Source organism: Trachinotus anak, unplaced genomic scaffold (assembly GCF_046630095.1).
Source record: "Trachinotus anak isolate AG129_WGS33_773 ecotype Australia unplaced genomic scaffold, CSIRO_AGI_Tana_v1 ptg000032l, whole genome shotgun sequence".
NCBI classification, from domain to species: Eukaryota; Metazoa; Chordata; class Actinopteri; order Carangiformes; family Carangidae; genus Trachinotus; species Trachinotus anak.
Genome location: NW_027273883.1, coordinates 17741884 through 17760000, shown reverse-complemented (window position 1 = coordinate 17760000; position 18117 = coordinate 17741884). Strand labels below are relative to the sequence as shown.

General features: G+C 39.0%; 1 protein-coding gene across 2 annotated transcripts in view; it reads right to left on the bottom strand.

Annotated features, from left to right (window-relative positions):
* Positions 1-18117, bottom strand: part of cdkal1 (CDK5 regulatory subunit associated protein 1-like 1) — a 224692-nt gene that overhangs the window by 91949 nt on the left and 114626 nt on the right. For both annotated transcript variants that reach the window (XM_071468175.1, XM_071468177.1), the window contains exon 9: positions 5517-5683. In XM_071468175.1, the coding sequence (XP_071324276.1) occupies positions 5517-5683 (167 nt within the window). The remainder of the gene's footprint in view (positions 1-5516; positions 5684-18117) is intronic.

Genomic DNA, 18117 nt, shown 5'->3' with positions numbered 1-18117 from the left:
GGGCAGCTAGCTTTCAAATCTCCTTTCAAAACTCATAATTCACCTCATAATTCAGAGAACATAATTCACTGTATTAAGTCAGGAGTCATAATATAGAGGCACATCGGAATAGCTTTACCGTGAGCATTCATTTGGTGTCGAGTCCCTCACACAATGCTACATTAGGCCTCTAATGTGAAGAGGCTCCCAAAGGGTTCATTAAAATGAAAATGGTCTGAGAGGGCGTGTCTAAGTGTGTGCCCGTACAGCTTGTGTGCACATCTGAGTGTGAAGGTGAGAGATCTGTGTGGGGATGTTTCTGTGTGTGTGTATTCATGCATGTGAATGCTTCTGTCCGCTTGTGTGAATGAAAAATATCAGCCAATTCAGAAGATGGAGTTTTCACTCGGTTGTGGGTATTTGGTAGTTTGTCACTGTTCCAGAGGCCCAGTGGGGAGCCAGGAAACTGTCATATACCTCTCAGTGTCTCTGGAATGTAAACGGCTAAAAGAAAAAAAATGAAGTGAGATCAAATTAAAAACAAAAGAATATATACATAATAAATGAAGGAATGTCTTAATGAAAGGATAAAATTACAGATTCTGTCAAGTCTCATGTCACATAGGGAGAAAATATTCACTTTTAACAGCCACATGGTCATCTGAGTCTTGAGAACAATTACATTGGCCTGTCTCCTTTTTATTTATTTATTCTACTCTTTAATGGATGCATTTTGAGGTATTCATTAAGCCACAGAAGATGCAAAAAAACGAATGTACAATTTATGTTTTTATAAATTTAAATTTCCCGAAATATGTTCTTTGTAGCTGGATGAAACCAACTATTTAAAAAAAAGAAGGTCTGATGTGCAATTTTGCGTCTCTGTCTGTATTTATAAGATCCATTATTGGAATGAATTGCTTCGCATGACAAAGGCTGAGCAAAACGTTGAGTGAAATTCCTCCTTGTTTGCAACATTATAGTCATTACACCACTGCTTCACAGAGCTAACTGTGCAGAGTGTGAATGGCATATCTGATGTATCTCTGCTAAAAGTGAGATGAGCTAGAGAGGATGTTTAATGGACAAGTGCTATTTCATTCATCTGAGCCTGACTGAGTGCTATGTACGAGGAGGCTACTTTCACGACTCATTTACTGAGTCTGCTATCATGAGAGATTCAATCGCAAACAAAGGCTCGCACAAGTACGTGCACAAGGTATCTGCGTGCACACACACCTTATATAATCAGATGACCAACTTTTGCACTTTTGACAGCTGCTGAGTAATTCATCAACAGGCGGCAGACAGAGAGATGGATAGATTGATAGACAGAGAGACAAAAAATAATAAGCTATAAAATAAAGCTTGTGGTGTGAAGAGAAAAAACATCAGCAAAGTGAGGAACAAAGAAGTAGCATTGTTAGAGGAACTACTCAGAAAGGAGCCACTGAAGGCACGATGCAATCAACTAAAATGTCAGAGACAAGTGGCCCATGAGAGGCGACTGGGCCTCTAACTGCCTCAATCAGCAAATGGTGCTATGAAGCTGTCTACATCTGTCAGGAAAAAAGGCTGCATAGGAAGAAATTGTATGTTCTTGTGTTAGAGACAGAGGGAGACAGAGCAAAAGCCTCGATCTGAGTGAAAATGTTTGAGAGAGGGTGATCTTTTAGGGGAAGTGGAGAGGTTACTTGGCCTTTTCAGCTTCAATCACAGCCATTTGGTATGATGCCGTTATATAAGCGCTGGTGTGCTTCAAAAGGAAAGACAGTGGGACATAATTTGGCCTTTCTTTAAAATGACGAATTAATCTACTTCGGAGATTTGGCCTTCATCACCATCATCATCATTACACCGCTCTTATACCTGAGATAACCTACGTCATGAGAAAAACTGGAGAAAATGGACAGAAGATAAAAAATAAAGTTTGAAGGTTTAAATAGTAAAAAGAAGAATATGCAGAATTACAGGAAAAGAACTGGAAAGAAAAAAGTTGGTAAAAATAAGTAGCATATGGACAAAAGCTAAGCAAACACATTTTTGTTTGGAGTTGGGCACACAATCATGGCCATTAAATAAAAAGTAGGACTAGAAAGAAGGAGGAAAGTGGGGAGGAAGAGAAGGAGGACGTGAAGAGGGGCTTGCAGGGAAGAGGAGAAAGGGTAAATGGGGGACAGGAGCAACAAAAGACAATGATAAGTTAAAGAAGAGCACGCTTATCTGTCTTTATGTAGGTTAATTGACTGAGGAATTAAAGCAAAAAAAGCTATAATTCAATTCAATGCATGGACGTTAACAATAAAAGGGCCAGCAGCATATGAAATGATTCTTAACATCTACACACACACAGACTAAGCTGGTGTGTCGTCCTAGTATATTTCTAATTATCAGTTAATTGTTATTCTCTATCATTAGGAGGGTGGTTTTTTAATTGTAATGTAGCCAAGCAGAAAGCCTACCTATACATGTGGGGGACAATTAGCCACCTCCATTAACCCCTGGTTAATTACAACCTCCATTGCTGCTTCCCACAGCACTTTTCTCACTCCTTTTTACCCCTCATCTCTATCCCTGGGCCTTCATCCCCATTTTTCTTCCTCATTTCTGCCCTCATTTCATCATCTATGATCTCCAGGATTCCTTGATTGTATGATGTAGAAGTATATCTGTTGTTAACTCCACCGGCCTTTTTCCCCCCACTAAAAAGTTTACTTTCTAGGTTATCATTGCCCTATTTCAGCCCTCCATGTCCTCCGTTTCTCTCCTCTATACTTCCAAATGAAGTTCCCGAGGAATGAGACTGAGACAAGGAAGGCAGTAATATATGGATTAGAAAAAAAGAAAAATAAACCAAAACATTTAATAAAAGAATAATACCTAATTCATGTCTTCATCACTTTAACCCAAAATCTATCCATCCAATTTTACTTTTCTTGTAGTGCTCCTCCTTCATTTATCCTCTTAAATTGCCTTCTCAAAAGTAATGTGCAGCCTTATTGCTGAGGTCAATCCTATATAGGGCTTTTTGGCCATGCAATGAGTTTACAGCTACACATATACCACTTTTCAAACAGCCAATGTGCATATGATGCAGGTCTACTGATGCACACTCAACCTATATTGGGCTTATTCATTTAGACTCTGCAGTGTAATTCCATACACTTCACTAATATAATTACACAGAATTATATAATGTAAGTACAAAATAACAGTTTCACTCTGTCTATGCGCTCCCTCTATGTGGTGTTATCCAAGTACATGAAATGTGTGACACCTATTTACCCATGTGCAAGCATTAAAAAGTGGGTATGCAACATTAGGCAACATGAACGTCAGAGTTGGATTATTACTCTTGAAAATCTTCAGTATGTGTAGAGAGAAGTTCATTCAATGCAGAAACATTGTAAAATAGAGGTTTATTGAGGTCAGATGTGTACCCCACATCAAAAATGAAAACAAAATATGTTTCATATTTTAGAGTCTTGAAAGTATCCAGCATTTACCTTAATGACAGCTTTGCAAAAATATTTTACTTAACCAGCCTCATGAGGTAGTCACCTGGAATGCTTTTCAATTAACAGGTGGGCCTTGTGAAATGTTAATTAGTGGAATTCCTTGCCTTTTTAATTTGTTTGAGAACATCATTTGTGTTGTGCCTTGGTAGTGTTGGTATACAGTAAATAGCCCTTCTGAACTGTACTAATCCATATTATCTCAAGAACTACTCATCTATTTAAAATGACAGTGCTTCATTACTTTAAGACAAGGTCAATCAATTCGGTAATCTGCAAGAACTTTAAAGTGCAGATGCAAAAACCATCAGACGCTATGATGAAATTGGCTCTTATGAGGATCGTCCCAGGAAAGGAAGACCGTGACCTACCTCTGCTGCAGAGGATAAGTTCATTAGCATTACCAGCCTCAGAAATCGCCAATCAACAGCTCCTCAGATTAGAGCCTACATGAATGCTTCACAGAGTTCAAGTAGCAGACACATCTCAACATCAACTGTCTGGAAGAGACTGCGTGAATCAGGCCTTCTGGTCAAATTCTTGCAAAGAAACCATGTCTTTGTGAGACGCAGGGAGGGAGAACGGTTTGTATCTGCATGTGTGCTTCCCACCATGAAGCATGAAGAGGAGGTGTGATGGTGTGGGGATGCTTTGCTGGTGACGCTGTTGGTGATTTATTCAAAATCGAGGGCACACTCAATCAGCATCACTACCACAGAATTCTACAGCGACATGCCATTCAATCTGCTTTGTGCCTCGTGGGACCATCCTTTGTTTTTTTTAAACAGGACAATGACTCCAAAACACCCTTTCAGGCTATGTAAGGCCTATCTAACCAAGAAGGAGAGTGAAGGATCACTGTATCAGATGACCTGGGCTCCACTAACTAAACCCAGCTGAGATGGTCTGGGATGAGTTGGACCACAGAGTGGAAGAAAATCAGCCAACAACTACTTAACATATATGGGGACACCTTCAAGACTGTTGGAAAACTTTCAGGTGACTACCATATGAAGCAGGTTGAGAGAACTTCAAGACTGTGCAAAGCTGTCATTAAAGCAAAAGGTGGCTACTTTAGAGAATCTAATCTTTTTTTGTTTAGTACATTATCCCATATGTGTTATGTCATAATTTTGATGCCTTCGGCATTGAATTAGGTGTGTCCAAACTTTTTACTGGTACTGTACATCTACAGTAATTCCTATTTTCTTTTTTGTATTATGAAATACAATGGCAGATTTCAGCCTAACATTTTAGTCTTAATGATGTGTGAGTATTGTTTTCCTTTTTATATATAATCATAAACTATTATGTCCCTGGTATATCCTGTGAGTCTGTGGGTATATTAAAATCGTTGACATTTGTGAAAATCTGCTCATTTTAGAGGTTGATGTACCAGTAAGTGTTCTTAAATTCCCCTTCTCATACAAACACCCCCCATTGCCCCTAATTTCAGAGCATTCACAGAGAAAGGATTGCAAAAAAGAAAGATTTAAATGATAGAATATTTATGTTTGACAGACAGGGGAAGACATGGACAAAAGAGAGAGAGAAAGAGAGAGAGAGAGAGAGAGAGAGAGAGAGAGAGAGAGAGAGAGAGAGAGAGGATAACAATGTCCATTGTTCCATTAGAGGAGACAATAATGACTGATAAAATGAGGTTGCTAAAGAGGACACAATGGTCCTTAATTGACTCATTAGGGAAAGAAGAGAATGAACTGCACTAATGAATGGAGTATGAGCACCGCAGCTTAACTGCTGGGTAAGCAAAACAGAAAGACATTTAGTTTATTAAATCTAAGCAAAGCAATTTTATTTGTTCACCGAAAGAGATAGCACAAGAGACTATGCAGACAAAAACAAAACAGTGAAAAGGAAAAACTCTAGAGTTCATAAGTATTTTAGTTTTATTCATCACTGATGTATTATTATCTTTGATGGTGTCCTGAGTGAAATTGGAGGCACATATGTGTGCATGTTTGCATGATTTCATGTGTGTGTGTGACTGCATTTTGTGCATACCTCTAGGTGTTCCAGGATATATGGTGGGTTGGTCATACCCAGCCTCAGCATGGCTCCTTCAGGAATCACCTCCACCAATCGCCAAAGCAATGTGGGCAGGTCAGTTCCTATGTCTCTACCATAAGCTCCTGTGTCTTCACTGGTCAACCAGATCTCACATACTCCCTCTGGAAAGAGTCATACACGTACAAACACAAAACAAAGAAAATACAAACTTAATAATTCATTTAGGCTATTGTTCATTTAGACTTTTTTGTTACATTTAAGAGTAACAAACTGGAGCATTTTGTGTCAATACACTGCAGATGTGCAAATCTATTTTGTCAACTGAGGACAAAACACTGTTCCTATCGATTATCAGGTAAGATTTCCCATACAGTATGCTTTTCAAAGACCAAACCTAACCCTAACCTCTGAGAGTGAGAGCTGGGACCTTCTCAGCAAGCAAAAGTCTGCACAAACTAGTTTGTTTGGAAGGAATGTATCTGGGTAGTTAGCATGAGCAGCACATGCAGGCACAGCTTAAGTCAACACCACCTGCAGACAAGAGACAGTAGAGGAGATAAGAACATGACAACCAGGCCCCAGTGATTGTCACACACTGAACCCTCCATGAAGGTTCCACATCCTGACTGTTGTTGACTGCTGTGAACAGACTATTTCAATTAGAAAATGACAATGGCTGGTTTCAAACTAGCAACCATACTGTATTAAACTGTTTCTGGATGACTGCCTAAAGTCTAGTAGTGTGATGAACTTTGAAAAATGGCGTCCGCACATATCTGTGCATACAGGACATCTTATTGTATGTACAGTGTAACTGTAACATCCATTCTTAAATACCCAAGAGTACACTCTTTACTGTGACTATAGCTACTGTTACACTTAAGGGAATCTCACATTTACATTCCATTAATTGGATTCAAGCCCACCTAACCTAATGCAAGGTAGTGAATGCAAAGCCTTTAGACTGAAGCCAGGGAGAGCTATTTGATTCACACCATTATTTTGATGGTCAACTTAATGTGGTTATTCTAGCTTTCAATGTTTATATTTCTTTATAAGTTCACACTTACAAAATAAGGTCTTTTTATGCTTTATTGATTTGTTTTAAAGTATCTGGGCTATTATCTCATTCCCTTTAATCTGCCTGAGCCAAAATTCTGTCTCTTGTATTGGTTTATTGATGATTTCAACCACTTCAGTGACTGTTTTGCACAATTAGCTTTTTTCCCCCAAATAAATACGTAACACTTGTTCACCACTAAGACAGCATCATAAAATTAAACATCATAAATGTATCAATATGGGAAGATTTATCATGACACCAATTCTTGCCCCATCGCTGAGCTCAAGCTACAAAGCAAGCAACACAGCAGCTTCTCTCAAATATTTTCATCACATCACCTTTAGCAGTCTTTTGTTGTCACTGTCTAAATGCTCCAAGGCTTCGGTAGAGCCCAGCTCATGACAGTCACTGACAAGTATTAAAAATACTCGCCTTATAAACATGCATTCAAGGAATGTGAAGGTCATATGCAGCAGGAGGGGACGACTACTGCCTTCATGCTAAATTAAAGCAACGCTCACTGCTAGAGCTTAATGATCTAACTGTCATTTGGCTGTAGGTCTGGAAATGGTTGAGTGTCTGCTTAAGTTATGGGTTAAGACATATCATATCATGCAGACACACAAAAATACGTTTGCACTTGCAGGAGCACAACCTCAGGTACACACACACACACACACACACACACACACACACACACACACACACACACACACACACACACAAAACCACACAACCATCATTATCATTAGCTGTGCAGAGACAGACAGAAAGATGCATGTGGTCATTCAGAGAGTAAATATGATGTTTGGCTAATTGGATAGCGTGTGTGTGTGTGTGTGTGTGTGTGTGTGTGTGTGTGTGTGTGTGTGTGTGTGTGTGTGTGTGTGTGTGTGTGTGTGTGTGTGTGTGTGCGCGTGGAAGAGAGAGAGAGAAACTGTGTGTTTAAAGGCATGCATGGGCCAGATAGATTAAAGATGATGACAGTATAATTGTCCGGAGTGAAAGAGTTTCCAAAGCTCATCATCATTGACATCAAGATGCACTAATGATTTCTGGAGCCAGCCACCAAAAACATTCATCAATCACATGTGATCAGATCTAAAGGCAAACACACCCTCTATGAGAATGCATTCAGGGTATGATGTTCATTTGCTTCAGTATGGAATTAATTTCACCTTGGTCCAATACTCAATAATAGCCTAGTTTATTAAAGGTTCTTTATTATTATTATATTATATATTATTATGATTTTCAAATTGTCAACAAAATATCAAAATATATTTTCCCTTGTTTTTTTTACCAGCACCTGGTGGTAAGTAATGCGTTATTACTGCCAGAAGGTGGCAGTTTGCCAACCGCCATTGAGCAACAAAAAAAGAACTCGTTACTACCAGCACCAGTAAAACGTGTGCTGCTGCGAGATTATTGTACAAACAGGAGAAATATGCAAAGCCAAAGACTACCACAGTCAATAAAAGTTCTGTGCGGAACACCTTCGAAAAAGTAAAAGGAAATGTGGTTAAAACGCTGCCGGGTAAAGCCAGCCTGATAGCAAAAAGGAAAAAAATACAGTGAAAAGCATAGAGAGTGGGGTATCTTCAAAGAATGGTTCATCGAATAGTTCCCAGCGAATATCAAATAGTATTTTTGCTCATTTAATTTATTTTACTTAGAACATAGGCTCTGTTTTAGCAGTGTCTCCCTTCACAGATATAGATAAGAGCTACTCATCTATTGTTGGCCACTGGGCACCTTTACTGGTGGACCTGGAGGTTGAGCTCGATACAAAGATGTGTTATTATCAGCAACCGTTGTTTGGGAATTAATGAGTGTCTCTGTTTAGCAACATAAATGCCATGGTTGATTTGCTGCTGTATTTTTCCCCATAATATGTGACACATTTTTCAGTTTTTTTAGCCTGGAGGAAGGTGGTGACAGCACATTCCCAGGGCAGCTAATGTCAGCTTGTTTGGGCTCAATTACACCAATCCCTCTGCCAAAGTCTACCTCTTGTCTGCATCATCTGTGTCCCAGGAGTGGATGTATCCCTACACCCATCACACCAGCAGAATAATTTTCTACGTCACAGTTCTGTCCTGCAATAATATTGTAAGTGACCTGCATTAAATTGGCCTGGTAGGAGTTAAATGGATTCCTTCCAAAACAGCATTCCTGTGATTCTATTCACATAATGCTGCCAAGATAATAACCTTGTGTATTGTCTGCTATCAAATAACTCTTGTGATTCCTGTGTTAATTATGTTTTGAATAGGGTGACGCTTTGGAAAAGTCTCAGGTGTTTACTCAAGGCCGCAGTCATACATAGATCTCCTGATAAACCCAATAACCCGCCCAGTAATTTGCTGCTTTGGCTTGCTCCACAGTCCCTTTTGTATTAGCTGTGCCAATGGTATTATTGTTGGCCAGAGACAGACAGAAGGTGGCCGTTTCATCAGGAAATGTTAGCTTGTTCTCCCTCCTCTATCTGTTCTGATACAAACTGCACAGCTGCTTCCTCTGGCTTTGGTATGTGTACAGTGGAGAGAGGGGTCGCGGTGGTACAGATCTGTAATGTGTCTAATGTGTCCATGTATCAGCGTGTGAAGATTCAAACAAAAGAACTCATCAGGACAAGAGTATGTCTCAGAGAAATCATGTAATATTATAATAATAATGTACAAGGGGAGTTATCGCAACAATGTTTATATACATATTTTGTAACATATTTATATATTTTAATTATTCTATTCTTTATTCATTTCAATATACTGCTAAGAGGATTGCTGCCAAACATGATTATGATGTGTATTTATATGCAATGGCAATAAAAAAAATCTATTTATAATTGCTTGTACTTTTAAGAGCATCTTTAAATTTGTAATAACTTGTGAGAATGAAGGCCTTTAAAACCAACTGAGTTAGCCAAATAGTGACGTAGACAGCAGATTATGACGAGCTAATAATAATAATGTGCCCTGCTGAAGTGTCCCTGAGCAAGCAAGACATGAGGTGTGTACCTGTTCAGGTGCTGTTCTGTAGTTCACTTCTGACCCTGATAAAAATAACTAAAGTCGAATTTCAGAATACAAACAGAATATGAACAATACTAATGCGTTATTGTTAGTTATTAAGCAAAACAAATGAAATAAAATCAGGACAGGCAAGTTTCCATTCTACTTTGACCTGTGTGTGCTACATTACCAACCCTCAACCTAACCTTTCCTTCTCCATGTCACTTAGTGATGTAGTTTAATGTCAGAACAGCTATAAACATGGGTGGGGAGCAGGGCATTTTTCCTAAAAGCTATTAACATTCACTTAACTCTGACATAGTAGAGCACAGACAGCCATAGGGAGGAGTGAACAAAATGACAGGAGAGGAAGGTGTTAAAAATGGAAAAAAAAAAAAAAAAAAAAAAAAAAGTGGGTCCTGCCTTGTTTAGGGTTGGAGCATTCAGGGATGGGATTATTGATAGGTAAAGAGACAGAGACAGAGAGCTCACGCACAAAAGGAAACAGCTGTGTGTTTATCTAAGCCACTTTTGTCTTTGTCCAAGAATAACACCATCAACATGCCTGACAAATGCCATACACATATCAAACAATCATCACTCCAACTCGTTGCCAAATACTTTGCTGTGTGTGTGTGTGTGTGTGTCTGTGTCTGTATTTACTTAAGAACGCCCTCTAACCTGACTTGAAGAGAGTTGTAAGAGTGGTGGCTCTGCTGGTTGTTTCAATACCTGTCTGCTTGAAGAAACAAAAAACTGAACCCAGCACCAACCCAAAACTCATGTAGAGAGTCAGATTATAACATCTCCTGCTCAGGATGAATTTGACTTAGTCACAAGGATGTAAGAAAACTGGTGGCTTTGGTTTATGCTGGTTTTCTCTAACAGTTCATTTTAGATGGACCTGTTTGGGATTGATATATGCCCTCAGTAAAAAGTGACTTTTTTTTAACTTCTATTTATAGAAAGATCTGAATTCAGTCATACAGGAGCCTAAAGTCAAATGTAAACTTGACAGTATTCCTGTCTTTTGAGATGTAATTCAACATTCAATGTAATAAAATGTTGATATACAATTTTGGTGCTAAATATTTTACCTTTCATTTGCTCATCATCACCAATAAGATACTGTTTCCAAGCTACCACTTCCTTTTAGCTGCAATACTTAAAATCACACTAGTACACTTTTACTGTAGCAGACATGCATGTATGATTACACTGTTTACATCTGGCCCTGTGTCCCTGCTCCGCCCTTGGATAAAAGGATGGGAGGAGTGGGGGGAGCAAAGAGATGAGGGCTTTGAAGTGGTTGCTTTGAAGAAGTGTGACAGAACCAATTGATTCAGGTGATTGGGAGCTTTAGTAAAAGCCACTGGTGAAACGGTTAAAGGGTAAATCATAAATGAGACACAGACAGCACAACATGACCACACATTTTCATGACATGCTTGTTTCTATCAGTTGGCAAATGCAAAATGATTCCTTCAAAAGTGCCACATTTTACATTATTTGTGTCTGTGTCATTTCAGCACTGCTTTAGTGTTTCCTATAACAAAATAGTCTTTTTTCACAGCGACAGCAATGTTTTTAGCCTAGCATATCATGTTATTAGCCTTGCAGACACTGTGTCTATGGCACAATGTCTGTAGTACTAAATGGAAAACATTTGTGGGATATGTGTTGAGCACATTTTTGTAAACTGTTTAGGTCGTCAACCAAATTACTACCATTGTCTCCTTTATAAGCACCTGCGACAACCAGCATTATCATTACCAACACACTAAAACATTAACACATTTGATCATATTGGTCTCTAGGCCATGTTTAATGTGTTTGTTTTGATGATTGTATGTTGTGAGACTATTTGTGTGACCTTTGTGTACGTAAGAAAATTAAAGATTTTTATAGACGGGGGCAGCAATGCCACTAGGTTTTATACATGTTTTAAGACTGACTTTACAAAACTCCATCATGTATCCAATAAATACACTATTACTTATTTGCATAAGTGCATCTGTTTTTGTGTGTCTGTATCACATGTTTGTGCCCAAGTCGGCACTGTATGTATTCAGTACATGAACAGACACCAAACAAGTTACCCTTTTAGCCCCAGCGTACATATATGGGCTCAGTATTCCCACTTATCTTAATCTCGTTGGCATGATATACATTTTGATTGGCTGCCACAGGCTATAATGTTTAACAGATTATAGATTAGATGCACATAAAGATGATCCTATTAAACTGCATTTAAAACCTATTTTCCATAACACAAGACAACACATTGCTAAGCATGTTAAAGTACATAGATGAAGAGAGCGTGAAAAAGAGTGAGAGGGAACCAGCATTGTTTTTTTGTTGGCATTTTATATTTCAAAAAACTGTTTTGAAATTTTTACACTTTTTTAGTATTTGGTCACTTACATTTTACTGGATTTTTAATACACTTTAATGTGACTGCTGGATAGTCTGAATATACACATGTCTACTGCCCTTAGGCTGCTGCACCTTAAAATATAAGCACACACTCACGCTCCCTCATGCATTATGGCAGCTTAATGTATACAACATGCTTAGCAATGTGTTTCTTTATGTCATGGAAAATAAGGATTTAAAGTAGTGTAATAGGATCATCTTTATGTGCATGTAATCTGTAATCTATTAAACATTACCGCCCAGGCAACCAATCAGGATGTGCATGATATTATTTACAGTAATAACAGCTTAGATCCTTTGGAGCATATTTACTCTTTAACTCGAGAGATTTTAACAGATCTCATTGCACATGCACTGTCAAATGCATTTGCTTTTAATGCTGTTATTCTTAGTGTTTTTGTGCATATCTTGTCAATATATTCATCTGACTACTTTAAAACCAGTAAAAAACAATGCACTTTATATACCTGTTAGTGAAAACTGTTATTTAGCCTATAAGGTAGCACTTCTGGTTTACAGTGGAACACAATCTGTTTAAAACAGAGCTGGTCCACCGACATCAATGCCCATACTACCACACATTAATTTAACTGTATAAATTCAGTATCATATTTTACTGGCTAGCATATGTTTAAAGTTTTGCAGTAGTTGATTCAGCACATACATTGTTAGTAATCTTATTTACTCTGTTCAGCATACGCCTAATTTATAGGACGAAAAAAAGGTTTGTTGTTATGTTATGAAGCAATTCTAACAACAGTAATATAATATACACTATTTGTAGCTTGGAATAACATGTAAAAACTGCACTCTCAGCAAATGACAATGACATCAGGTCATGGCAAAATTATAACAGTTAAAAACTAATGAATGCCACATAAAAGCATATTTACTGTTGGGTGACTTGCACTGCCGACTGCAAGTCAGCATTAAATTACTCATTTAAAAACATCATCATCATCAACACATAAAACTGAGCAAGCAAAACTGAGACACATGCATTCACTAACTGATGCTTGGAACCATCAATTCATTTATTCAACATGAGTCAAACAACAAGTTAAGATCGGGAAGGGATATGCTATATATATCCTTATTTATATAAACTCTTTCAAGAAGGACTCATGAAGAACATGAACATGAAGAGAAAACACACACACACACACACACACACACACACACCTCATCTATAATCATGCAACACTTTTTACAGTACCACTGACTGGAAGGCCTGTCTGACCTTCAACCACATTAGCCCCTCCCCTGTCCTCCCCCATCAGCCAATCCCCTCTGGCTGTCTGCCTCCACAATAAACCTCCCCACCCACCACTAGACACCAAAAGAATTCTGGGGCAGATGTCAACAACAGCAACTGAAGAAATGAAATGATGCATTTGGAGGGAGAGAGACAAAAGTGAAGGATTGTGGGTACTGAGTCAGGCCAAAATAGGAGAAGAGGGATTCAGAAATATTACAGTAAATGTTATTAAAGAAAATCTTCCAAAAGTTGCAATAACTGTATCAAGTATCAACATACATATTAACTATTTTTACATTTAAAAATGTAAACAATATACACACCACAGAAATGCTGTTTTCATGAATTTACACCCAGTGTGATATTTCCAATGATTTTCGTTTACTGAAATGATTAACTGCAACACAGTTCATACTGGTGTACTTTTCATTCTGTGAATACCATCCACCTCTGCATGACATGCAACTGATATTAGCTGACATGAAACAGTAATGATAGCTTGTCCAATATAAAGAAATCCCTCCAAGATTCTTACCATTTCTCTTTAGGTTCATATTCACCAGCTCTCATTGAAATTCTTCAATTTTGCTAATCTTTGGTTCACAGGCATGTTGGAAATAAACACTTTTACACACACAAGCGGCTACACATTAATACACATACACACACAGACACAAGCCTTCCTTTAATCCCTGCCACACACATTCTCACACATTCACACACCCTAACTCACACACAAACACCACACACAGAGTTTAATTGCAGTAATTAAGCAGCTTAATTTAGAGGAACAACTGTTGATGTGGTGTGTGGGCATCTTGGCAGGTAGCATCATCATCACGGATTAACCCAACACACACACTAGTACATGCAAATATTCTCTCTCAGGCATGTTTACACGAAATAAATGCATGTGTGTGTGCACATCAACGTGTACATGTTGCACGTGCACTAGATGTGTGCATGTGCACGTGGATGTATGTTTGCATATGCACGGCTTTAATGAACAGCCTACAGAATCCTTTAAACAACAACATGTCCGCTTTAACCTAGTTTCACATACTTTCTGAACTACAGGCATGACCCTCTGTGCATGAGACAGAATGTCTGCATATATCAAAGCTTGTACATGTGTGTATAAGTACATGCACGCACAATGTATGTGGTACATAAGAAAAACATGCCATAGCATATATGGGTCAGACATACTGTATGGAGATATCAAAGTAATTGGCAGAGGGGTTCCAAGTACCGTGTGTATGTGTAAAGTATGTATATATGTGTGCGTTTATGGGCTTGTGGCGATATGAATGTGTTGGGAGTAATTGGGAGAGAAATAAGACAATACGATGATGATAAGAGAAGTTGCATCCCCTCTTTCATCTTTTCTTGTGTGTATGTGCGTGTGTGTGTGTGTGTGTGTGTGTGTGTGTGTAGACAGCATCTCATGAAGCTTCCAAAGCAGACTCACTGCTGCATGTACAGTGGGGTAAAAAGTCTGAGGCCACTTTCACCTAAGAGCCCCTAGCATTGCAAACCAGTGGAAACTTCCTGTGAACTCAGAGGAGTTACATGGAACTAATGGACAGGAAAGATGAAGGAGGGGATATCAATTGATTGTATATTGATGTTACTGATAAGCTGTTCCACTGGAAATAGCAAGTTTCAAAGTGTTAATTTATTTTTCTTGCTTCAAGCAAAGTAACACAGCCACATTACAAAGCACACAGATTTAAATAATATATGAATAAAACCTAAAAAAGACACAAGTTGACAATAAATGCTCTGAACCTTAGGAGGCACCAGATAAATTTCCATTGTTACGCAGATGACACCCAGCTGTACTTATCCATGAAGCCAGGTGAGACTAACCAGGTAGGCAAGCTTCAGGTGTGTCTTAAGGACATAAAAACCTGGATGACCAGTAATTTCTTACTCTTAAATTCAGACAAAACTGAAGTTATTGTAATTGGCCCAAAACACCTCAGAGATACACAATGTGATAATATACTGACTCTGGATGACATCACCTTGGCCTCCAGTGCTACAGTCAGAAACCTTGGTGTCATTTTTGACCAGAACTTGTCCTTTACTTCACATATAAAGCAAGTCTCTAGGACAGCCTTCTTCCACCTGCGCAATATTGCTAAAATCAGACCCATTCTGTGTCTAAAGGATGCTGAAAAACTAGTTAATGCATTTGTTACCTCAAGACTGGACTACTGTAACTCTTTATTGTCAGGATGTCCCAAAAATTCAGTAAAAAGCCTCCAATTGATCCAAAATGCGGCAGCACGAGTACTGACAGGAACTAGGAAACGAGATCACATCTCTCCTGTGTTAGCCTCTCTGCATTGGCTCCCTGTAAAATCCAGGATAGAATTTAAAATCCTCCTCCTCACCTACAAAGCCATTAATGGTCAGGCACCATCGTACCTTGGAGAGCTTATAGTTCCCTATTTTCCCAATAGGACACTTCGCTCTCTAAATGCAGGTCAACTTGTGGTTCCCAGAGTTTGTAAGATTAGAATGGGGGACAGAGCCTTCAGCTATCAGGCTCCTCTCCTGTGGAACCAGCTCCCAGTGTGGGTTCGGGAGGCAGACACCCTCTCTACCTTCAAGATCAGGCTTAAAACTGTCCTGTTTAGTAAAGCTTATAGTTAGGGCTGGCTCCGGTATGTCCTGACCCATCCCTTAGTTATGCTGCTATAGAGCTAGACTGCTGGGGGATTCCCATGATTCACTGGGCGCTCTCTCTCTATTTCTGTCTCTCTCCCTCTCTCTCTCTCGATTACTTTATGCCATTAACTTTGTATTTTTTTCTCTTCTCTTCTCTTTGCTTCTCCTCTCTCTCCCTCTCTCTGTCCTCATTCTTAAGGTATCTCTGCCTCGGGAGCAGCAGGATCCAGATCCACCACTACTCATCTTTACTATTAACCACTGTTACCTGTCATTATTATTGATAACACCATTACCTACACAGCTCTTCCTGGTCTCTCTCTCTCTCTTTTCTCTCCTCTCTCCTCCCCCCACCCCCTCTTTTTATCTTCTCCTAAACCCACCCGGTCGAGGCAGACGGCCGCCCACCCTGAGCCCGGTTCTGTTGGAGGTTTCTTCCTGTTAAAAGGGAGTTTTTCCTCCCCCCTGTCGCCAAGCGCTTGCTCGTTGTGGGAACTGTTGGGTTTTTTCTCTGTAACAATGTAAGGTCTTGACCTTACCCTGTAAAGTGCCTTGAGATAATGTATATTATGATTTGGCGCTATACAAATAAAATTGAATTGAATTGAATTGAACCTGCTTTTTGCAGAATGAGTATGACTAACCCTAGGAAATATACATTAAATAAAAATATGTATAATGTGTTTGCAAAACAACTTTCATTTAATAATTCCTTTTCATGGGAACCAAACATTAGGAAAGTTACAGATTCCACTGTATATTTATTTTTAGCCCTTATGTGACAGTAAAGTTGTATTTCTAATTTCCTGCCCTGACTCCATAAGAAGTCCAACAGAAAACAAGAAATTCAGGGTGTACGCCTCTTGGCTTTATGTCACTGCTTTCAGTGTGTAGGAATAAGAATAGCATAGGAGATAGACAATTTTTTGCTACTTTTTACCGTTAACCAATTCCCCCGCACATGATACAGGAAGAAACACAAGTACACAGTGTAGAGGCAAGTAAATGTAAAAAGTTTTACAGCCATTATCATGGTTTGCCCAGACCTATAAAGGCAATGAAGCCCAGTGGTTAAGAGTGTTGCTTCACAGTTAGCATGGGTGTCCTTCATGTGCTAGTGATACACTGACAGCCTGTCCACGTCTTGGCCTGCCTTTCACCCAGTGCATGCTGGGATATACTCCAGCCCCTGCCTTCTGAGCAGCACAAGAAGGTCTATAAATTGGACGGGTGGATAACATATGACTTGGATGCAAGTTGGTTCATCACCTCAGTTATTAGATTACTTCAATTTGAATGTATGCGCAAGGCCTAACTGTGTAGGTCCATAACAATAGTGAGTCAGCTATTACAGAGCAACATCCCAAAAACAGGTGAAAAAAACTGATGGATAATAATTAACAAACAGTAGATAATAATTGTGAGAGAGTGTGTGAGGACTCTTTACAGAGAAGGATTTTTTAAAGGGTGAGACTAATGATATTAGGGATTTTGTCAGCAATCAACAAGCCTTGTTATCTGCTCTCATTAAGAAATGCTCTCATTAGTGTCGCCTAACAAGCAATGAATGGAATCAAACAGGAAAGTGAAGTAAAAGATGCAGCTGTCACAATAGATCAAATTTACCTGTTGATAAGTTGTATGTTAATGTGATCCAAAGACAACTGTCCCGGAGTTGAAAGAGAATATCGAGCAAATCCTCACATTTGAAAGGTTGTCATCAGGTTGTCAAAGGTTTGATAAATGACTTAAAGGTTGAACTGAGTATCAAAATTGTCACCTGTTGATCTACTGATTATTCTGATCTTTGCGGGGCTCATTGAAATGCTTGAAAAAAAGAAAATATTGCAGCATGTTACTGTGAATTATATCATTGTATGAAGCAGGAGTTATCTATCAAACAGGGATTATCCATAATGTCTTGGGATTTGACCCAACATCAGTCTATCAAGATAATGAACTTGTACTGTACGTCATTAAAAGCACATGAGTTGAAGCCGAAGGGAGGATGAATGGCTGATGGGGTGCTTGAATTAGAGGACAAGGAGGCTGAGACACAGAGACTGTGAGGGGGGAGGGAGGGAGGGAGAGTGTCAGAGGAAGCTATAGGGGGCAGATCCCATGTCTGTATGCTTCAGAGACCTC